General features: G+C 39.9%; 1 protein-coding gene across 1 annotated transcript in view; it reads right to left on the minus strand.

Annotated features, from left to right (window-relative positions):
- Positions 1-1,137: 1,137 nt before the first annotated feature.
- Positions 1,138-24,744, minus strand: part of SRBD1 (S1 RNA binding domain 1) — a 167,088-nt gene continuing 143,481 nt past the window's right edge. The window contains exons 19-21 of the mRNA XM_083361548.1: positions 23,183-23,335; positions 9,763-9,947; positions 1,138-2,809 (exon numbers count right to left, since the gene is read on the minus strand). Coding sequence (XP_083217674.1) covers positions 2,520-2,809; positions 9,763-9,947; positions 23,183-23,335 — 628 coding nt within the window. The 3' untranslated portion in view covers positions 1,138-2,519. The remainder of the gene's footprint in view (positions 2,810-9,762; positions 9,948-23,182; positions 23,336-24,744) is intronic.

Genomic DNA, 24,744 nt, shown 5'->3' on the forward strand with positions numbered 1-24,744 from the left:
CCTCCGGAACAGTTTCCTTTAGCTTTTTTTTTTGTGTGTGTGCAAAAAAAGGTGCCGGAACATCGTTCTGAGCGTTCTATGGGGAAAAAAGCCCTGGATATATCACATATAATTGAAGATTGTAATTAGTTGCATGTGCACGTTCAGCAAGTGTGATGTATTTGTGCTGGCATTTCTAGGCCTCTTTCCAACCACATCCAGAAAAATTTGTAACAAACATTGGAATTCTTAAGGCCATGTTTGGTATTTCCCAGCAATCTGTTACTGGAAGGAAAAAGCAATCCCTGCTGCGTTACTGATCCCAGAGAAGCATTTGCATGTATCCTTAGGGTGCCATAGTTATGGATGAGAAATATTGGTTGCAAAGTTGGCATTTCTGGATGTAATACAGATATTTTGGACTTATTTTTGTTTCTTTGCAAGTTTTATATTTTTAAAAAGGCATATGCTACTGACTACGCTTATGCATATATGTAACATCTTTTGCTAGGATACATGACCACTGCTTTTCCAGAATGTGAAAAGTGAAAGATTGTGACTAAACAAAATTTTAATGTACAGATAATACCACCAGAAATTATTTAAGCCTGTTTAATAAATTTTATTTATTTATTTTAATTTTAATTCCATTTATATCCCGCCCTTCTCCGAAGACTCAGGGCGGCTTACAAGCTTAGCAGTAGCCTTCATTCTATGTATATGCCTGCTTATTAGGGCTTTCACACACACCCCAAGCGGCATTATTACAAAGTCAGCTTAAGTAAGTCACAAGTAAGTGTAAATGTCTTCTCTGATCAAAGAAGTCAATTTATCCATTTCAGCAACATTTGTCAATTTTACCATCATTCCTCCAATATAGTATAGTCTCAAATATTTCCATTTGTGGGCATAAATAATCTTATCACAGTAATAATTTCCTCCTCCTCCTCCTCCTTTCTTCTTCTTCTCCTCCTCCTCCTTCTTCATCACCTGCCTCCTGCACATGTCTAAGGGTATTTAGTCTCCATTATATTAATCATAAATTAGGAATGTGAAATATGCGTAAACAATAAAAACAAACAGTGTTGGTAAAACTGTTCCTACAGCAGAGTTCACAAAGTAGTTATCTAACAAAACTACTAAAAATGTTTGCACAAAGGTAACTATGTGTTGATTTCCAATAATAATTAAGACAAAAAGACTCAGGCAAATGTATTTTTTTTTAATAAACATGTTTTTCAAGGAAACATTGGTCAATTTTTTTTAAATGAAAATGCTGTTTATCAAAATTACAATGTATTGTGTAACTCAATACATATATTAAAAAAAATCTGCACCTGCTGTAAACAGTTTTTTTTCCAGGTTGATATAACATTCCCTGCAATTTGGGATCTAAACAAACTTGATTTCTATTATTGCTATTCCCTTTTAAAAAGAATCAGATAGCAAAAATAAAATAAACATAAATAGAAACTTTTTAAAGAAACATTTTTAGGAACAGATTCATAGAACCACTACTGAGGTGAGGCTGCAAAGGAAAGGACAGATTCTCTCTGTAACAAAAACAGCCAATAATTACATGGAAGCTAATAAAATTTTACACATAATGTAATGCTGGAGTTAATTGCTCAAGTTACCCTTGAAATTTAAACAATTTTATATAAAAAAAAAACCTGGGTCAGGCCTGCATTATTTCACATTATGGTAATGGAATAAGGTGGTTGAATATTCCTTCATGCAGACAAAATACTTCCTCATACAAAATTAAGCTGATATGGAAAGAGTAAGAAACTATTTTTTTTCCTGATATCCTTATATGCAGGGAATGTTTTATACAGGCCAGGCACAAGTTTACCCTAGAGAGATTTCTGATCAAGGATTTTTTCTGATATGATTTTTCCCATTAATAGGAATGAAAGATTGTGGAAGGGAAAATGGTCAAAGACATGAACTATCACAACCAAATTGTTAACTACAATTGGAGATACAATGTTCCATAATACTCACTTACAACATTTGAATTTTTTTTACCTTTTTTAAAGTTAAACTTGAAATATACAACTATGGTAATGGGAGTTAAAACAAGCACCTAGAAATCAAGTACACATTTGATAAAATATTGTAGGTTAAAACTTGACATTTTGATTAGTGGGATTTAGTCATTTCCTTTGCTTCAGGAATGATGGCTTGTTTCAGGCACTTATTACATGTTTCACAAATGCCTATGAAAGTATTCTATCTTTTAGTGGGTTTCATGGAAGCCAAGGGCTGGATGTAAGAAATAATTGACTTTTACAACAGTTTTAAAGAACCACTACAAGTAATTATAGCTAAGTTAACAGCCTTTGGACTCTACAGTAATTCATACAACTATAATAAGTTTGCTTTTTTGTCAATAGCCAACATGCTCTTGTAGTTGTAATTTGAATGAAGATTCTAACTTGTTCCTCCTTTTTCTACTACATTCTCTCTCTACTACATTCTCTACTATTTAATGGTTGAAATAGTAGCCCTTACTATGAAAAATGTCTACAAATTGCTCACAATACACGTATCAACTCTAAAGTTATTCTGGAATGTGGAAGATCAATTTTATGCACTCTGACTTCAACTTTTTCTCCTGGACCAAGACTGAGGCTTGTTCTTTTCTTTGCTTTTGAAAGTTTGTCTTCTGTTATGCTACGAATTGGAATGAGTCCTGCTTTACCCACTCCAATGTCAACAAAAACTCCAAAGAGAGTAGCATTTTCAACTCTTCCTGTGAGAATACTTCCAACTCTTAAATCTTCAGGATAAACAATGCTTTTTTTGAAATCAGGCTGATCAAAATCTGTATGAAAGGAAAAATCAAAATAAAAACACAAAGATGATTTTAAAGTAAAACTTTGGAAAGAGAACTTTCTAAATTCCAGTTTAGGCAATCTACAGATGACCTCAGTTCTATTTTTCAGATTCAGAATTTCCATTATAGATTTGTTTGGATTCCTACAAATGAAAAGCATCATGAACTGATGGTTATAATGCTATATCGAATGAAACATAACCATTAATTTCCAATGTACAGTAGCTGGGTAGATTCTGAGGGATAATTTTATTTCATGCTAGATGGCACTAAGACTATGAGAGCATAAGTGGTATATCAGATCAGCACTCTTGTCACACAGTGACCAAATGTATTTTTATGAGTATCAGCCTGCCCATTGAGATCACTTGTTGCAACAGCAAAGCGAAAAAGCCTTGCTTAATGATCCGCACCCCCACTCTGCTTTCCCTGATGCATTCATTAAATGAATGTGAGGACTGTTAAACAAAGTACAGGGTGCCTCTGGGCTGGGGAGCAATTCATTGCATAATTAAAAATTCTGCTGTATAACCATATATTGCTACCATCTATTACTTCTATTATTTCTTTTCACTGGTGCTGGCAGCTGAAAAATAATGTCCGTCTAACCATCTTTTCAAATGTAAACCTTTTATTTTGCAAGTCACAGCTGGTTCTGAAAGAGTCAAGGTCAGTCGAACTGTATTATCTGTTGGCAACGATCTGAAATTTATTGGGATTAATTTCACCTTATAAGGGAGATGGGGGAGAATAAAAATTTAATAAATAAATAAAACCCACAATAGTGTTGACATAACACTCTCACCCCCAGATTAATTTAATCCCAGCCCTTTTGGAAGGCATTCAAGACTTGTCCCCCCCACAGATACTGGGTCTGAGAGTGATATGAATAAGATCTATAAGTAACAGGTAGCCAAGGTCTTTTACAGATTTCTCTGAAGCATTCTTGTGTTTATTAGTGGTTGGGGACAAGAGAAGAAATATAGTTATAATTGCAGGATTAGATTAAGCCAACCATTCCCTAGCCCATATCCTCCAGATATATTAGACTATAATTCCCACCACTTCCAAACCAGCACTGTCAATTGTTATATCAGGCTGGCCAAATATGGGGGTTGTAATGTGATACATCTACAAGTCACCAGGGTTGGTGGACTGGCTCATAAATTAGCATGACAAATGTAAACTAGAGTGAAACTAAGATATATATCCCCTGGCTTCTCTGCTGCAAGTTCAAAAACTTTTGCTTCCACGTTTCATTAACAATGTCAATTGAACTACAATTAATATGAAATATAGATTGTTTAAACAAGTCAGTTTTATAACCTATAGATTGATGTTCATTTGTTTCAAACAATAGTTGAATGGTACTGCAATAGGTTCTAAAAAAAATGAAAGAAAAAATTCCATACTCCTTGCTGCTGTGCTAGAAAAAAAGCCATTGAAATATGAGCTTTACTCCTCTTGTGAATTCTCCCATTCTGATAGGGTGCCTGCCACTGTTTTAAAATATATATATTTAGTTAGCCATAGCCTATTCAATGCCGGAATTATTCTTATTTCAATTGCTGAGTTTCTATGAAGCGTCACAGTTCAAAGAAATCTATTTGTATGACTTCCTATGGCAACTGTTACTGCCATAATCTATGTTGGAGTTGAGAGCAATATTGCAAAAACCTGTTCGGAGTCTACAGCTGCTCCTAATTTCAGGGCAATTTAATTAAAGGTATGGTCCAGTTCACTGCATCCTATTGTCAATGTTAATCTGATCCTGAAAGCTCTTTGAGTCTATTAAAAGCAGTCAACACTTCACTAGGGATGTTTGAGGAATTTGGATATGAACTGACCTGAAAGAATGTTTGAGATCCACTGGCTGCCAAAATTACTAAACATTTCAGTAGTTAAATAATAGTGTACCAAAGCATGCTTTAAGATACGTATTTAGAAAGAAAATATAATTCATATATAATATGAATATATTATAAGTTCATGTTCATGAGGTATTTTAGAAATATATATTTAAATGTCATACGGTTATGAGTAATAAGCTATGATATGAGCTGCAAATAAATGGATTTAACTATTATCAGTTAGATCAGGGGTCTGCAACCTTGAGAACTTTAAGACTTGTGGACTTCAGCTCCCAGAATTCCTCAGCCAGCATAGCTGAAGTCCACAAGTCTTAAAGTTGTCAAGGTTGCAGACCCCTGAATTAGATAATTGAAGTCCACAAGTCTTAAGTTGTCAAGGTTGCAGATCCCTGAATTAGATAATTGCAGTACATGAGGTTGCCTTTGAAAACAGTATGGAAACTACAATGAATTCAAAGTACAGCATCAAAAATGCTGTCTGGGACTGGCTGCTTGAACAGTTTCTGCCTGCTCTTCCCCAACTATGTCAGTTGCCAATCTCTCTCCAGATGCAATCCAAGGAGCCACAATTGTTAGAATGCAGTATTGCAGGCTAACTCTGCCCACAGCCAACAGTTTGATCCTGACTAGCTCAAGGTTGACTCAGTCTTCCATCTTTCTGAAGTCAATAAAATGAGGACTTAGATTGTTGGGGGCAATGTGCTGACATTTGTAAATCATTCAGAGTGCTGCACACCACAATGGACTGGTATATAAATCTAAGTGCTATTGCTAAAGTTCTGGCTTTGACTTTTAAAGTCTTAAACAGCTAAGGACCAGGTTATCTGAAGTAATATCTTTTCCTATATGTAGCCATCTGGATTTTCAGTTTATCTAATGATTTCCTTCACTAAAAGTCCCTTCGCTAAAGTAAGTGAGTGGCCCTTTACAAGGAGGAGAGCTTTTTCTGTGGTGCCATCCCATTTATGGAATTCCCTAACCTTATACTATATTAAATATATTTCCCTAGAGAAGCTCAACCGGCACCGACATCAGCATCATTTTGATGACATATGAGGACATTTTCTATTTCCCCAGGCTTTTAAAATACCCTTTAATTCATATTGTTTTAGTTTCTAAAACTGCTGCTGTCAACTTTATATGGTGTTTCTATTTTGTATTTTTATTCAATTGTATCATATATTTCTTTACTCAGAGTGTATTTTTAATGTGTTTTATTGTAAACTTTCCAGAGAACTTTAGCCGTTGAATAATTAAAAATTAACATAAATATTTTAAAAAATCAATAATATATGTTGCCTTAACTGTAGGTTAGACAGGAAAGCTATTTGATTCCAATAAATAAATATTGTGTGTGTGTGTGTGTGTGTATCCTGGAAACCTATTGGTGAAAGCTATATAAATCACTTCTCACCAGCCTCACTGCATTTTCTGAAACAAATTTTACCATTCTTTTCACCATTTTACCATTATCAAAGTCTCTGACTTTAGAAAATTTTAGGGTAATGCCAGTTTAAAGAAATAAACATGGTTTGCAATAAATATCTAAGCCTAAAATAAGTTCTCCGGTTCATCTAACCTTTAGGACACGTGATTCTTAGAAAACAATGCTTTGTTGTTGTTAGCTGCGAAGTCGTGTCCGACCCATCGCGACCCTATGGACAACATTCCTCCAGGCCTTCCTGTCCTCTACCATCTTCTGGAGTCCATTTAAGCTCACGCCTACTGCTTCAGTGACTCCATCCAGCCACCTCATTCTCTGTCGTCCCCTTCTTCTATTGCCCTCGATCTTTCCCAGCATTAGGCTCTTCTCCAGTGAGTCCTTCCTTCTCATTAGGTGGCCAAAGTACTTGAGTTTTAGCTTCAGGATCTGGCCTTCTAAAGAGCAGTCAGGATTGATCTCCTCTAGGACTGACCGGTTTGATCGCCTTGCGGTCCAAGGGACTCGCAGGAGTCTTCTCCAGCACCACAGTTCAAAGGCCTCAATTCTTTGGCGCTCAGCCTTTCTTATGGTCCAACTTTCACTGCCATACATTGCAACTGGGAAGACCATAGCCTTGACTATACGCACTTTTGTTGACAGGGTGATGTCTCTGCTTTTTAGTGTGCTGTCTAGATTTGCCATGGCTTTCCTCCCCAGGAGCAAGCGTCTTTTGATTTCTTGGCTACAGTCCCCATCTGCAGTGATCTTGGAGCCCAGAAAAATAAAATCTGTCACTACTTCCATTTCTTCCCCGTCTATTTGCCAGGAATTGAGAGGGCCAGATGCCATGATCTTGGTTTTCTTAATGTTAAGTTTCAACCCAAGTTTTGCACTCTCCTTCTTCACCCGCAACAAGAGGCTCTTTAGTTCTTCTTCACTTTCTGCCATTAGAGTGGTATCATCTGCGTATCTCAGGTTGTTGATATTTCTTCCGGCAATCTTAATTCCAACTTTTGATTCATCTAGCCCTGCCTTTCTCATGATGTGCTCTGCATATAAGTTAAATAGGCAGGGCGACAGTATACATCCTTGCCGGACTCCTTTCCCAATTTTGAACCAATCAGTGGTTCCGTGTCCAGTTCTCACTGTTGCTTCTTGACCCGCATATAGGTTTCTCAAGAGACAAATAAGATGGTCTGGTACTCCCATCTCTTTAAGAACTTGCCACAGTTTGTTATGATCCACACAATCAAAGGCTTTATCATAGTCAATGAAGCAGAAGTAGATGTTTTTCTGGAACTCCCTAGCTTTCTCCATGATCCAGCGTATGTTGGCAATTTGATCTCTAGTTCCTCTGCCTCTTCGAAATCCTGCCTGTACTTCTGGTAGTTCTCGATCCACATACTGCTGAAGTCTAGCTTGTAGGATTTTAAGCATGACTTTACTAGCATGAGAAATGAGTGCAATGGTGCGATAGTTTGAACATTCTTTGGCACTGCCTTTCTTTGGAATTGGAATGTAAACTGATCTTTTCCAATCCTGTGGCCATTGTTGAGTTTTCCAAATTTGCTGGCAAATTGAGTGTAGCACTTTTACTGCATTGTCTTTTAAGATTTTGAATAGCTCAGCTGGAATACTGTAACTTCCACTAGCTTTGTTGTTGCTCAGCTTTTCTAAGGCCCACTTCACTTCACATTCTAGGATGTCTGGCTCGAGGTCAGTGACCACCTCATTGTGATTATCAGGGACGTTAAGCTCATTCTTGTATAGTTCTTCTGTGTAATTTTGCCACCTCTTCTTAATCTCTTCTGCCTCTGTTAGGTCCATGCCATTTTGGTCCTTTATCATGCCCATTTTTGCATTAAACGTTCCCTTCATTTCTCCAATTTTCTTGAAAAGATCTCTGGTCCTCCCTATTCTATTGTTTTCTTCTATTTCTTTGCACTGTTCATTTAAGAAGGCATTCTTATCTCTTCTAGCTATTCTCTGGAATTCTGCATTCAATTGGGTGTATCTTTCTTTTTCTCCCTTGCCTTTCGCTTCCCTCCTTTCCTCAGCTATTTGCAAAGCTTCCTCAGACAGCCATTTTGCTTTCTTGCATTTCTTTTTCTTTGGGATGGTTTTGGTTGCTACCTGTTGTACAATGTCGCGAACCTCTGTCCATAGTTCTTCAGGCACTCTGTCTATCAGATCTAATTCCTTAAATCTATTTGTCACCTCTACTGTATATTCAACAGGGATATGATTTAATTCATACCTGAGTGGCCTAGTGCTTTTCCCTACTTTCTTCAGTTTAAGCCTAAACTTTGCAAGGAGAAGCTCATGGTCTGAGCCACAGTCAGCTCCTGGTCTTGTTTTTACTGACTGTATAGAGCTTCTCCATCTTTGGCTGCAGAGCATATAGTCAATCTGATTTCTGTGTTGACCATCTGGTGATGTCCATGTGTAGAGCCGTCTCTTGGGTTGTTGAAAAAGAGTGTTTGCTATGACCATCGTATTCTCTTGACAGAATTCTATCAACCTGTGCCCTGCTTCATTTTGCACTCCAAGGCCAAACTTGCCTGTTATTCCAGTTATCTTTTGGCTTCCTACTTTAGCATTCCAATCCCCCATGATGATAAGAACATCATTTTTTGGTGTTAGTTCTATAAGGTGCTGTAGTGCTTCATAGAACTGGTCAATTTCATCCTCTTCAGCACTGGTGGTTGGGGCATAGACCTGGACTACTGTGATATTGAATGGTTTGCCTTGGATTCGAACTGAGATCATTCTGTCATTTTGAGGATTGTATCCCAGTATTGCTTTTCCTACTCTTTTATTGACTATGAAGGCTACTCCATTTCTTCTGAAGGATTCTTGCCCACAATAGTATACCTGATGGTCATCTGAATTAAATTCACCCATTCCTGTCCATTTTAGTTCACTGATACCTAAGATGTCAATGTTCAGTCTTGTCATCTCTTGTTTGACCACGTCCAGTTTTCCTTGATTCATGGATCTTACATTCCAGGTTCCTATGGAGAAAAAATCTTTACAGCATTGGACTTTCCTTTCACCACCAGACACATCCACAGCTGAGCGTCCTTTCGGCTTTGGCCCAGTCACTTCATTCTTTCTGGCGCTACTAGTACTAGCCCTCTGCTCTTCCCCAGTAGCATATTGGACGCCTTCCGACCTGAGGGGCTCATCTTCCAGCGTCATATCGTTTTGCCTTTTGGTACTGTCCATAGGGTTTTCATGGCAAAGATACTGGAGTGGGTTGCCATTTCCTTCTCCAGTGGATCACGTTTTGTCAGAACTCTCTGCTATGACCTGTCCGTCTTGGGTGGTCCTGCACGGCATAGCTCATAGCTTCATTGAATTACGCAAGCCCCTTCGCCACGACAAGGCAGTAATCCATGAAGGGGGAAAACAATGCTAGATTCATGTTTTTCATACTTCTCTGGTTTTGAAGTATCATAATTTAGAAAAGAGATAAAATTTCTTAATGATAAAACTAATTTTTGTTACCTACCTCACAAAGCGGTCTAATACTTGTCTCCTCCCAAACAGCTTAATGTACATAACTGTCCAACTAAGATGTCACTAAAATGATAACAAAAACTGACATATCAAAGGTAAAAAAACAATATCTTCAAACCTCTTACCTTTCCGAATGTCAAAACTTTCTGGCTGAGTCAACCCTTCAATTATTATTTGCAGTGTTTCTTTTGTTGTATTCAATTTTTTTGTAATTCCATCCATCCCTTCTCTTTCAATTATTGAATTCACTTTCTGCTGCATTTTTGACTTTCCTATTTGGCAGTGACTTTCTCCAATAATTGTTAAAAACCTTTTATATAACATAGAAGCAGGATGAGAATAGAAAATATTATTACTTTTGAATTATTAGAGCACTCTAAAAAAATAAAGGAAGAAAAGTCTTTCAAGCCTACATTACATGGAGGAAAAGCTTAAAATGGCAGCACAAATAGACAGCAAAAAGAATATTTCTCCATCTCTCCATCTGCGTCTCATCATTTAGATAAGAACAGGTTTTAGCTGGAATAACTTTTCATGCATATACATACACACATACATTCAATTATGGCAGAGTTCCCCAAACTTTTTGGCTTTGCAAAGTGGTGGGGTGAGGGAGAGGACACGTGCAGCTCCATTTGCTCAAGCAGCAGGCACGTGTGCATGCCGCTCGCTGAAATGGAGCATGTGTGCGTACACACACACGCTTGCCAGCTGCTCGTGCAAGTGGGGATGTGTGTGTGCCTGCCATTTCTGTGGCCCGGTTCCAAATGGCTCATGGCCGCGGCCTGGGAGTTGGGGACCCCTGAATTATGGTACTGGGAAGGTGAAAACTTTTCCAAAGTCCCCATCTAATAAATTTGGTTAGCATGCATAGATTATGTTTAAGAAAGGGTATGATTAATTCAGTGGTTACTACTCATGAATTCTGCATATTAGCTAGAGTTACAAATAATGTTTTTAGTTATCAATTTCTGATGAGCAAAATCATGTCCTGTTTATGGCCATGTCTTAGCATGCTGTTGATGACTGTGGGAACAAAATGCTGGACAAGATAGGCCTTTTGCTGGTACATCAATGTGTTTCTTATGATCAATACACCTAAACCAGGGGTCAGCAACCTGAAACAGTGAAAGAGCCACTCAGAACCAGTTCCCTCAGAAAAGGAAAAACTGGGAGCCGCAAAAAATGTGTGCACATGCGCATACATGCGTGCATGCGCAGAACAGGGTTTGACTGAAGAGTGAAGCCAAGGCGAGATATGCACCTACCCTGCATATTTGAATTGATTGGTTGAACTTTTTTAGTCCCACTTTTTTTTTGACTGCACATGGCAGAGGACTGGGAGCCGCAGGAGACGGCTGAAAGAGCCACATGCGGCTCCGGAGCCATGGGTTGCAGACCTGTGACCTAAACCATCAGCATACATAATCTCATTATTGACAACAGTCCTAAACTGACAATTATAAAATCTGAGATTGCAGCAATGCATAATAATGTGGATATATAGTTCAGAGATCCCAAAGAACAATTTTGTACTGAATAATCCAGACTTCATAATTATGAGGAAGAAAGGAGAATGAAATATGTATCATGAGAGAATATAGAAGAGTTGCTTGCCACTGAAGGAATTGAAGGACTGCACTTAAGCAGATTCCTGACCACCAAACAGCTCCAGGCAGTGCTGACATTCGCTAAATAGGTTTTTTTTATGAATCTGTATCAAATCTAAGCCACAAGAAGGTGTCATGATTTTATTGCCAGGAAAGCATTCCAAACTACAAGTCTACTAGCTCCTTACTGAGTTAGCACAGTTTTGCTCTCAGCAGCTTCTGACAATCTGGTACTATGAACAGCCAAGTTAGTTAGTTCTAGGTTGCTTCTCTCCTTGATTAGTTTCCATCTGTTGCTTCTTGTCCTGCCTTCGGGTGCTTTGGAGAATAGCTTGCCTCCCTCTTCTTTGTGGCAGCCCCTGAGATATTGGAACACTGCTATCATGTCACCCCTAGTCCTTCTCTTCATTAAACTAGACATAGCCAATTCCAGCAGCCATTCTTTATATGTTTTAGCCTCCAGACCTGTAATCATCTTTGTTGCTCTTCTCTGTACTCCAGACATGTCAAACACAAGGCCCGGGGGCCAGATCTGGCCCGCAAAGTGGTTTCATGCGGCCCGTGAAGCCATCCTGGAAACAGTGAGGGAACGGCCCCCACTGCCTTGGCCCTGGCCCACAGACCCTCCTTCTGCCAGAGACCCTCAGATATGTCCCACTCCTGCACAGGCCCCCATAGGCACCCTTGATGCGAACGATGTACAGCTGGCCACGCCCACCCAGTAGGCCATACGCACTCTAGCCATGCCCACCCAGTAGGCCATGCCCACCCTGGCCACACCCACCCGGCCCCCTGAGGGCAACTGCAATGCTGATGAGGCCCTCAATGAAATTGAGTTTGACACCCCTGCTGTACTCTTTCCAGAGTCTCAACATCTTTTTTTACATCGGGGTGACCAAAACTGGATGCAGTATTCCAAGTGTGGCCTTACCAAGGCATTGTAAAGTGGTATTAATACTTCATGTGATCTTGATTTTATCCCTCTGTTAATTTATTTATTTATTATTTATTTATTAATTTAATTTTTTTACCGCCCTTCTCCCAGGGGACTCAGGGCGGTGAACAGGGCAATACATAAAAACTAGATACAAAAATTAAAATTATTAAAACATGATTAAACAATGCCCATAAAATTAATACAAATTTAAAATTAAAGTCGTTTATAAAAATCCCACCCCGTCCCATCAGGCCAGGCCAGCTTGTTTAAAGAGATGGGTTTTAAGATCGCGCCGGAAGGAGCGGAGATCGGGCGCCATCCGGAGCTCAACCGGAAGATGGTTCCATAAATCCGGTGCACCCACAGAGAACGCTCTCCCCCTGGGGGCCACCAGTCAGCATTCTTTGACCGGTGGCACCCTGAGGAGGCCCTCTCTGTGGGAGCGTACTGGGCGGAGGGAGGTTGACGCCGGCTGCAGGTGCTCCCCAAGGTATTCTGTACCCATGCCATGAAGGGCTTTGTAGGTCATTACCAACACCTTGAACCTCACCCGGAAGACAACTGGTAACCAATGCAGCTCGCGGAGCAAAGGTGTGACATGGGAATATCGGGAAACTCCCAGTACAACTCTCGCGGCTGCATTCTGTACCAGTTGGAGCCTCCGAGTGGTCTTCAAGGGTAGCCCCATGTAGAGAGCGTTGCAGTAATCAAGACGAGAGGTCACGAGCGCATGAGTGACCGTACGTAAGGCATCCCGGTCTAGATAGGGCCGCAACTGGTGCACAAGGCGAACCTGGGCGAAGGCCCCCCTAGCCACAGCTACAATATGGTCTTCTAAGGAGAGCTGTGAATCTAGGAGGACTCCCAAGTTGCGAGCCCTATCTACAGGAGGTAATGACTCACCCCCCATAATGACGGGTGGGATATCCTGAATATCCCGAGATGCCGGTACGCACAGCCACTCAGTCTTGTCAGGGTTGAGTCGAAGCCTGTTCCTCCCCATCCAGACCCGGACCGCCTCCAGGCACCGGGACATCACGTCGAGGGCATCACTGGGGTGGTTTGGGGTCGAAATGAAAAGTTGGGTATCATCAGCATACTGATGATACCCAACTCCAAAACCACGAATGATCTCACCCAGCGGTTTCATGTAGATGTTGAACAGGAGAGGCGAGAGGACCGACCCCTGAGGAACTCCACAAACGAGAGGCCTCGCGGTCGACCTCTGCCCTCCTGCCAACACCGACTGCGAGCGTCCCAGGAGATAGGAGGAGAACCACTGAAGAACTGTGCCTCCCACTCCCAATCCCCTGAGACGCCGCAGCAGGATACCATGGTCGATGGTATCGAAAGCCGCTGAGAGGTCTAATAGGACTAGAACAGAGGAATATCCCCTGTCCCGAGCCCTCCAGAGATCATTCACCAGCGCGACCAATGCCGTCTCCATGCTGTACCCGGGCCTGAAGCCCGATTGGTACGGGTCTAGATAATCCGCTTCATCCAGGACCAGAGGGAGCTGATGCGCCACCACACTCTCAACAACCTTCGCAAGAAAGCGAAGGTTGGAGACCGGACGAAAGTTATTCAAAACAGCCGGGTCCAAGGCAGGCTTCTTGAGGAGAGGTCTTACCACCGCCTCTTTCAAGGCAGCGGGAAAACTACCCTCACTCGGAGAGGCAGATATAACCGCCTGGAACCAGCCTCGTGTCCCCTCCCGGGCTGCATAAACCAGCCAGGAAGGGCACGGGTCCAATAAACATGTGGTGGAGCTCAGCCTCCCCATGATCCTGTCCACTTCCTCCGGAGTTACAGGATCGAACTCCTCCTAGGTGACATTGACAAGACCGCTCGTGTCCTGATCGTCTGATACTGCCCAGTCGGAGTCCAAACCGGTCCGAATCCGAGCGATTTTGTCCGACAGATGTTGACTAAATTCCTCGGCACGCCCCTGCAAGGGTTCCTCACTCACCTCCTGATTAAGGAGGGAGCGGGTCACCTTAAACAGGACGGCCGGGCGATTATCTGCGGACGCGATGAGGGCAGCGAAGTAGTTAGACCTCGCTACCCTCATCGCTGCGAGATAAGACCTAATATGGGTTCTTAGTCGCAATCGGTCGGATTCAGATCAGCTGGACCTCCAAACGCTCTCTAGGCCCCGTCTCTGACGCTTCATCTCCCAGAGCTCCACGGAGAACCATGGAGCCCATTGGGATCTGCGCCGGGTCAGGGGCCGCAAGGGTACAACTCGGTCAAGTGCCTCCGCGGCCGTCCTTTCCCAGGCTTCCACTAAGGCATCTGCCGAGCTGTGAGCTGAGGAGGCAGGTGGGGACCCCAGTGCTGCCTGGAACCTCTCAGGGTCCATTAAGCGCCTGGGGCGGAACCATCTAGTTGGCTCAACAACCCCACGGTGGGGAGTGGCAAAACGGAAGACCAGCCGCAGGAGATGATGATCGGTTCATGACAGGGGCATAACAATTGGGGAGCCCCCACCAAGATCATCTAACCACCGACCAGATAAGAAAACCAAGTCAAGGGTGTGGCCTCCCTCATGAGTCGGTCCATGAATTACCTGCGTCAGGTCCATGGCCATCATGGAAGCCATGAACTCCCGAGCTAACTCAGATGCTCCTCCCAGGGATGGTAGATTGAAGTCTCCCAAAACCATAAGTTTGGGAAACTCAATCACCAGCCCTGAGAGGATATCGAGAAGCTCAGGCAGGGCTGCTGCTGCGCGACTAGGCGAAAGGTACGCCAGCAGCAAGCCCAACTGCGCCCTAGGACCAAACCTCAATAAGAGAGATTCACACCCGACTATCTGAAGAACGGTGGCTTCCTGCGGACATAAGGTCTCCCTCATAACCACAGCCACTCCCCCACCCCTACCCTGAGTCCGAGGCCGGTGTAGCACCCGGAAGCCTGGTGGGCAAAGATCAACCAGGGGGATACCACCCTCTGGGCCCAACCAGGTTTCCGTGATGCAGGCCAGGTCCGCATGATCACCCTCGACCAGCCTAGCACTATGTTGGCTTTTTTGGCAGCTGAAGCAAACTACTGGCTCATATTGAAGTGATTGTCCACTAGGACTTCAAGATCCCTCTCACAGTTGAGCAAGGTACTCCCTATACTATACCTGTACATTTGGTTTTTCTTGCCTAAATGTAGAACCTTACTTTTTTCACCATTAAATTTCATCTTGTTAGATAGCGCCCAGTGTTCAAGTCTGTCCAGATCCTCCTGTATCTTAAGCCTGTCTTCTGGAGTGTTGGCTATTCCTGCCAGCTTGGTGTTGTCTGCAAATTTGATGAGTTCCCCATCTATCCCCTCGTCCAAATCGTTGATGAAGATGTTGAAGAGCACTAGGCCCAGAACAGAGCCCTGGGGCACCTCACTACACTTCCCTCCATGTAGATGCAGTTCCACTGAGGACCACACGCTGAGTACGGCCGGTCAGCCAGCTACAAATCCATCTGGTGGTGATGCTGTCTAACCCACATTTTTCTATCTTATCAAGTAGTAGTTTGTGACCTACTTTATCAAATGCTTTACTGAATTCCAAGTAAATTATATCCACAGCATTCTTCTGATCCACTAATTTTGTCACTTGGTCAAAGAATGCAATAAGATTTGTCTGGCATGATCTGGTTTTGACAAACTCATGTTGGCTTTTAGTAATGATTTTGTTTGCCTCTAGGTGCTCGCTGATTCGTTGTTTGATTATCTTTTCCAGAATCTTCCCAGGTATTGAGGTCAGGCTGATAGGTCTGTAATTTCCTGGATCCATTTTTTTTCTTTTTCGAAGATGGGAACTACATCAGCTCTTTTCCAGTCCTCTGGTAGTTCCCCAGTGCTCCAGGATCTTTGAAAAATATAGTTCAGTGGTTCTGAGATCACATCTGGGTTGTAATCCATCTGGTCCTGGTGATTTAAACTTGTCTAGACTGGACAGGTGCTCACTTAACATTTTTTTGCCTATCTTAACTTGTGATTCTATTCTGTTTTTTATGGCACTATTTTTGATAGGTTGGTCTGTTTCTTCCCTTTGTGTAAAGACAGATGCCAAAAAACTAGTTTCACTTAGTGACCACTTCACCTAATGACAAAGTTGGCACTCCCAATTGTAGTTGCTATCAAGGACTACCTGTACTTTGAGCCTCAGAACTATATAAATTAGAGTTAACAAATTTAATCTGTTTAACTGCTAGACTAATCAACTAAAACATTAAAATATTAACTGACGTGGAGGGAGTAAATATTTTACTGAGTGATATATTTTATTAAGTTGTTTTGAGAACTAAGTAAATGTATATTTAAAATATGAGGCCATTTTATTTTGATGTAAAAATGTAAGAAAGTTATTTAAAAATGAACAATGCTCTCCTACTAAAGAGAAAGCAAAAATAACAAATTATAAAAACCATAATTATAAAGCATTTTTAGTTTTCCTTTCAAATCCATGTGGTCATGATTGCTATTTTATTGCTGTAGTTCTATATTTTACTCAAAGCTTCCTGAAAAAATACATTTGAAGAGTGGAATGTAAAGAACAACACTGCATTTCAAATTCCTGTTAGAAACTTTGACAGAGCTTTGGACAGATTTTTTAATGGTTAGCAAGCTATTTTTTAAATAACTATTATTTAAAACATTTCATTGCCAATGTTACCGGTAATCATTTTCCCCCAATACTGGTAAAATTCAGGCTTTCAGCCAATATATAATTTGCTTTGGTCATTTTGGTGGATAATAACAGAATGTAGATATTTTGGGGGCAAAGTTACATTCTATAAAGTTATATTGTAGCCCAGAGGTGTTAGTTCTATGATTGTCAAAGGTCACTAGATTTGCAGGTAGCAACAAAGAAAGGTTTCCAACGTCAGATCTGTCATCTTTACTTAGCTAACAATGTCTGCTTTGATTAGCTTAGTGTGGCGGCTCAGCGTTAAAAGATGCTGAGCTTGTCAGCTGACAGCCTAGGTTCGAGATCTGAGCACTGCACGAAGGAGTGAACTTCCGTTTCTTGGCCCAGCTCCTGCCCACATAGGTCAAAAGCATGCAAATGCAAGCAGATAAATAGATACCACTTCAGTGCACTTCAGCATATAGTCATGCTGGTCACATGACCCCAGAAATGCGTTTGGACAACACTGGCTCCCTTGGCTAAGAAATGGAGGTGAGCACTGCCCCCTAGAGTTGGACACGAACCAGGTTAAATCTTTACCTTTATTAGGTTAATGGCAAATTATATTTGATTTAAGAGCTCCTTCCTTGTTATGTGTTGGTAACGTTTCATGGAAAAATTCCAATTTATTGAAGTAAACTAAAATTGTCAGGGAAAATGCCCTGGTTGTTTCTAACCAATTTGCCCATTTAAGAAGAAGAATGAAAATTTGTGGAAAAATCCAACAGCCAAGCTCAGAATTTATAGTCAATCTTATAAATTTATATTCAAAGAAACAATTCCACTTCTTGTACACTTTTAGAGCAACATTTGATTTAGGGAAAACAGACATTCCTATATCAACTGTGTTCTTAGTGAACTTCCTTCCTTCCTTCCTATTTCATGGCTCATTTTCACCCAAATAAATAGCCTTGGAGGGCAGTTGGAAGAGAAATCAATATTAAAGACAAAACTCCATCTCAGCGGTAATGCATATTGACCTCCTCTATTTTTAAATGTCACTGCTAAGAACAAAGCAAATTCTTTTGGGTATAGAAAAACATCCAGTTACACCAAGGTCACAGAAAATGGAATAATGGTATAATATCATTATGCTACACAATGCTATGTGGAAGGAAGAACAACGCTGTAAGCAATTTCTCTCTGCCTTCATTTATTTTTTGTTGGGCAGAACAACTGGTATACTGAAGCCGACGTAAGAACACTAATTTGATATAAAATGCACACAAGCACAAAATTATACTATGCAGATATTTAAAGTTTATGAAAACATATGTTAAATGCTGAAATATAAATTAAAAGATCAGTGTTAGAAGTTAAATAGTAAACTCTTTTTATCATATAGTCAACATTTTAATTTTATTAATATTGATGATCCCACATGAAAATGCAATAATGGAGATAATATCTGGTATTCTTTCCCACCTTCCCATTTTGACATTCATAATTAAGTATATTGAAAAATTCATTGATGCATGTTGGAGGTTTTAGATACTTAGCCTGCAGTTCTACTTGCTATTATGCAGACATAAGCCCTATTGAATCAAACAGAGCTAACTTTTCAATAGGTAGATATAGAAGTTAATTCTTAGGAATGTAACACTAGACACATAATACTGCTAGTGTTTATTTGAAGTAAGTTTTTAAAGGACTCCAACTTTGAAAATTTTACTTGAAAATGTCAATATTCTCATGCAAATGCCAGCATTCATCACATTTTGGATAGTCACTGTAATCTGTACATTAGTATTTATTTTCATAATTCATGATGTTACCGCATTCTAGGTGAATTTGCTGAAACTTCAATAAAAAGAAATGCTAATTCATGTAACAATTTTTAAAGATAATGAATAGGTTTGAACATCAATTGGGATGAATGAAAATTGTCATTTCCAGACGTTTCTATAGTATACATTAAAGATCTGCCAACAAATGAACCTGCTTGATACAGCAAATAGGCTAATTATTTGTGTAGACTAAGCATCTGAATGCAGATACTATTAGTGTTCCTAATATCTAGATAAATACTGACAGCTAAAAGGCTAGTTTAAGACATACTTTTGAAATTTCCTTAGTTTAAACAGTGTGATGGAACCTATTTCTAAAACTATGCAGAAAGGTACCACCGATCTATTCCAAAGAATAAACTTACTAGCTACAAAAGAAAAAAAATAAAAATTTCTTCACTTATATCCCATACTATATGAGTGCATTTCTGCTTGCTCTCTAGTTAAGGTATAGAATGGAAGTCTTCCTACTTTTCCTCTTGCACATATCTCAGCCTCCCAGAAAGGTATTTCTTGAATGCCAGAGTGTCTCTGTAGGAGGCTTGGACTGCAGTTTTTGGACGGCAGTGAAAGAAGAGCAAATCTGATATAGGTAAAGGTGCTTTTCTGTCCAAGGATGAGTTATATCTGGCACTAACTGTACCTAGCCTTTTAGCTCTTTCCTTAAGATGTAGGAGGCAAGGTAGGCATATGGAAATAGGAAGGCGTGCTTTTGCAATCAACTGGATGTTGCCTCCTTGGTGAAGCAGTGGGCTAATGCCTCCTTAAGTAACACCAGCTGCCTGCAATTAGTGCAGGTTCGCATCCCACCAGGCTCAAGGTTGACTCAGCCTTCCATCCTTCCAAGGTAGGTAAAATGAGGACCCAGATTGTTGGGGGCAATTAAGCTGACTTTGTAATAATGCCGCTTGGGGTGTGTGTGTGAAAGCCCTAATAAGCAGGCATATACATAGAATGAAGGCTACTGCTAAGTTTGTAAGCCGCCCTGAGTCTTCGGAGAAGGGCGAGATATAAATGGAATTAAAATTAAAAAAATTATTACCATAATAAAAAGTGCCAAGATAGGTTACATCTTATTTCAATGTACTGATACCAAATAAATGTTACTATCCCTAGTTAGTCATGAAATAGAGAGGGATTCCCTTATTTTAACAATACTATTTTAAGTGGAAAAAATGTATCTGTGGCTGTTTTGTTGAAACTTCAGAAAGTTGATATCAACCAAACCAGGTGCTTCCTGCAAGGAATTTTGTTGCTATTAGTACTGTTTATATTGGACAGTTAATATGCGTATTGCCTTAGCCTTAAGAGGTAAAGTAAGATAGGCTGTATCCCAAGAAGTTTACAGTTTGTGATTCTTCAATCAGAATACAGCTGAATGAATGAACCTTTATTGTCAAAATACAACCACGTATACATTGAGATTGGCTGAGCCTCCCTTCGTGCCCCCCCCACAACTCACAGTGACAACAGACTCACAATCTTGTTACACCATGTGAGTTAATTGCACAATACACCGGCCTCACAAATCAATCATACATAAAATTATTTCCCGTTCAAGAGCCTGACAGCCCATGGATAAAGGCTGTTCTTCAGCCTGTTGGTACGGGTGGCTATACTCCTATATCTCCTACCCAATGGTAGGAGAGTAAAGAGATATCGACCAAGGTGTGAGTCGTCCCTGAGAATTTTCCTCACACTTCCAAGGCAGCGAGCCCTGGTGATGTCATCCAGTGGTGTCAGGAGACAGCCCACAATGTTTTGTGCTGTGCTCATCAGACCTTGGAGATCTTCTAATCCAACCCCTGCTCAAGCAGGAGACCCTATGCCATTTCAGAAAAGTGACTTTCTAGCCTCTTCTTAAAAACCTTCAGAGATAAAGCAGCCACAATTTCTGACAGCAAGCTGTTCCACTGGTTAATTGTCCTCACTGTTAGGATGTTTCTCCTTAATTTGCTTCTCTGCTTGATTAACTTCGATCCATTGTTTCTTGTCCTGCCCTCTGGTGCCTTGGAGAATAAGTTGAGCCCCTCCTCTTTGTGGCAACCTCTCAAATACTGGTATACTGCTATCATGTCCCCCCTACTCCTTCTTTTCTCTAAACTACCCAAACCCAAATCCTGCAACCGTTCTTCATATGTTTTAGCCTCCAGGCCTTTAATCAGCTTAGTTGCTCTTCTTTGCACTTTTTCCCAAAGTCTCAGCATCTTTTTTGTAATGTGGTGACCAAAACTGGATACAATATTCCAAGTATGGTCTTACACAGGCTTTATAAAGCAGCACTAATACCTCACGTGATTTTGATTCAAGACAAGAACGACTAGAGAATAAAAGTAAGGAACTAGACATAAAAAAGCAAATAACATATATTATCACAGTGGTCCTAGAATATTCACAGTAAGACCCAGAACTGTGCAGTCTATTCTAGAATATGAAATGGAGAATATGGCTTTGACGCTACTCTTTAGGATAGTCTTTTCCAAGCTCATGTTCTCCATGCAGACCATGGGAAAAGGTTGGGAGGGGAAGGAAAGGAATGGTATTAATGGTCTTTAAAGCCAAGTAATATTCAAAAAGACATATACCCAAATGTATATCATGCATATATCCCTTAAAATGTAAATGCTCTAAGTCCTCAGGAAATAAAACTGATAAACCAGATGTTGCAATCTGGTTTCATAATATTGTAATTTACTTATCAGCTTGTCTTAATGAGCATTAAACTTACCCTAATTTAAGCCACTGTCTTGAAAGGGTTTGTGGAGGGTTTTTTTTAAAAAAATTAAAATATGATTAATTCAACAAGATTTCAGTTTAACTCAAACTTTTACTACATTTGCATTGAAAACAAAGGATAAAGGATCTTCTATAGTACTGAGTTAGTGATAGTTAATTGTTACATCCATTATTATGTTAGATTGAATCTTTATAAGCTGAAAAGAATTAGAATTTTTTGGGGGGAGAGGGTTGTAATTTAGTAACTAAGCACATGCTGTTTGCCAGATGTCGTAAGTTGTAGTTGGCTATTTCTCTGGCTCCCACTTATTTGAGGCATGTCAGAAACATGGTGGGTGTTGACAAGATGCTTTGAGGATGCACACAAAAAAACTGTTAAAATGTCCCACCCCAAGCCTTTCTGACAGAGTTAAATGACACATCTATGACAATGTGTATGGAACAATTGTAGGGCACATGTTATGTAATTGTAAGCATTCCTACTTAGAAGTCAAAATGACATGTGGTATTGAGTATTTCATCTAATATTAATTGATAGGATCAGAATATGCATGGGAAGGGAATTTACCTTATATTCACTGCTGTAATTCTGATGAAAATATTTCTACTAAAATCATTAAGAGGAATTTGATATCAGTCAAAAATTCCCGTTTTACTCAAATACCTTTACTTCTGTGTAAACATTCTAAGGTTTATGCTCCTGCACAAGGGACTAATCCATAATTAGTCCCTTGTGCAGCAATTGTTTCACTTTTGATGCTTAAATAAAGATTTTATTCACAAATACTTATAGTTAAATATGAGCCAGCAGTGTGTTGCAGCTACCAAACAAGTCAACACAGTGCTAGGCTGCATTAACAAAGGGATAGAATCAAGATCACATGAAGTATTAATACCACTTTACAATGCCTTGGTACGGCCACACTTGAAATGCTGCATCCAGTTTTGGTCACCATGACATAAAAAAGATGTTGAGACTCTAGAAAGGGTGCAGAGAAGAGCAACAAAGATGATCAGGGGACTAGAGGCTAAAACATATAAAGAACAGTTGCTGGAATTGGATATGTCTAGTTTAATGAAGAAAATGAGGAGGAGTGACATGATAGCAGTGTTCTAATATCTCAGGGGTTGCCACAAAGAAGAGGGAGGCAAGCTATTCTCCAAAGCACCTGAAGCAGGACAAGAAGGAATGGATGGAAACTAATCAAGGAGAGAAACAACCTAGAACTAAGGAGAAATTTCCTGACAGTTAGAACAATTAATCAGTGGAACAACCTGCCTCCAGAAGCTGTGAATGCTCCAACACTGGAAGTTTTTAAGAAGAGATTGGACAGCCATTTGTCTGAAATGGTATAGGGATTCCTGCCTGAGCAGGGGGTTTGGACTAGATGACCTCCAAGGTCCCTTCCAACTGTATTATTGTTGTTGTTGTTATTATTCTTCAAAGGATTTAATTATCTTAATTTTGAAAAAATCCATTTTGCTTCCAAAGTGACAGAAGACAAAAAGCTTGCTAAGTAGATGCAAATAATAATGACATCAGCAAGTATATCCAGAAGGTTTACTGAGTACTGGAGAGACCAAACTGTCCTACGTGAAAACCAAATGAAAAACAGAATGGAGGTGTGGGAAGACAAAGCATTACATGGCCAATATATTAAACAACTAGCAGGGAGAGCAGATAATAACAAGACCTGGCAATGGCTAAGAGCAGAAAAAGACCAAGATCAAAGGGACCATTCTGGCTGAACAAGGCCAAGCTTTAAGGACAAATGCATACATTTTTTCATAGCTTACCTCATTGCAATATTATATGATTCAGGGTGGATACATGTTTCATCCAAAGGATTTGGCTGCTGAATGACATTTGCTGCAGCTTTGGATTTCTTTTTCCCCCCTTTCTCGTTTGTGACTGCTTTATGACCCCCAGCTGCAAGCCCACTCTGTTGACTGAGATCCAAATCAAAAGAGAAAAGGATGTAGTTATCATTAAACTAGTTAACATCATATGTTTCTTTTCTGTTTCTCCCCAATGGGCAAAGCTACAAAACCTCAAACTCAATATACACATTCTGCAAACATTATTAACAAATGAACACATGCACTATAATTAGCTAATCCTAAAATTTCTGCATATTGTGCATAATATGTGCTCTAATTTAATTATTTGTATTTCTGTCAAGCTCCCTTGAAATTGAGCATTTTTTTTTAAAAAAAACACCAGGTTCAATATTTCAGGTACAAAGAATAATGTAAATGTTCACCCCATAGCTTCACTCATGAAGCACAGAGCAATTGCAGAACGCATGGCTTGTAGTTTCAGGGCATCAGATTCAATTTTTGACAACCTCAAAAATCTTGAAATGACACTGCTGGTCTGTATGGCTAATACTAAATTAATAGACTATAGTTAGAACTGTTGTAAGATTGATTCATATGTTTCCTATAAACTGTTCAGACATCAAACTGAGAATCCCTCTGCTTTTTTCTTGATAACTGAGATCATTTTTCATTTTCCCTGCTTTTGTGTGGGTGAGTTTGTTGACTTAAAACCTTAATATGTTGGTGTTTTTTATTTATTTTTTATTGTACACAGTCATTGTATCTGATATCCCACCCTATATGCCAAAGAAAACCTTACTCATAAACTTACTATTACACAGCCAAAGTGGTCCATGCACAGAACTATTATCAACTTATATTTCTATTTAGTTTTTATGGGTTTTCATTGAATTCCAAGACCAATCATAGATCGGAAGATATGACTCCATATATTGAAAACATGTGCATCAATATGAGAGCCAGAATTCCTTGCACTGTCTTACAGTATGTTTTTTCCCCATACCAGCTGCATCCCAAATACAGCTACAGCTTCCTATGATATCTTAGGTTGACTAGTACAACAAGTTCAAAGTTATTAATATGGGGAGAGAGGGGAAGGGAGGACCATTTAAGATATTTCTATATCCAAAGTTGTGTTAACCTTCAGCTTCTGAAATGAGTCTTTGTGCTTAGTCCCAGGATGTTCAATCAAATTGCTATTACGCTTCTGTTCTGCTTAAAATTTAATTGAACAGTCATTTGGTGTTTCTTTCCTTGGAAATGATGAGAAACTTTATTACAACATACAGTCTTTATGTGCCAGAGAATATTCGTCACTGGGCCAAAGTCAAATTGGCATTGTAAGACATAATAACATACAAATATGTGTAAGGTAGTTATTACTATTGATGACTGCAACCTCTGGGTGGGATAACGTGGAAAAAGAAGAGGAAAGAGATTCTGCTTATTTTCTCTTTGCACTCCCAATAGAATTTCTCTGGATGTTTTTTCTATAATGTTAGAATACCATCTCAAAT

This window comes from Vipera ursinii, assembly GCF_947247035.1.
Source record: "Vipera ursinii genome assembly, chromosome: 1".
NCBI classification, from domain to species: Eukaryota; Metazoa; Chordata; class Lepidosauria; order Squamata; family Viperidae; genus Vipera; species Vipera ursinii.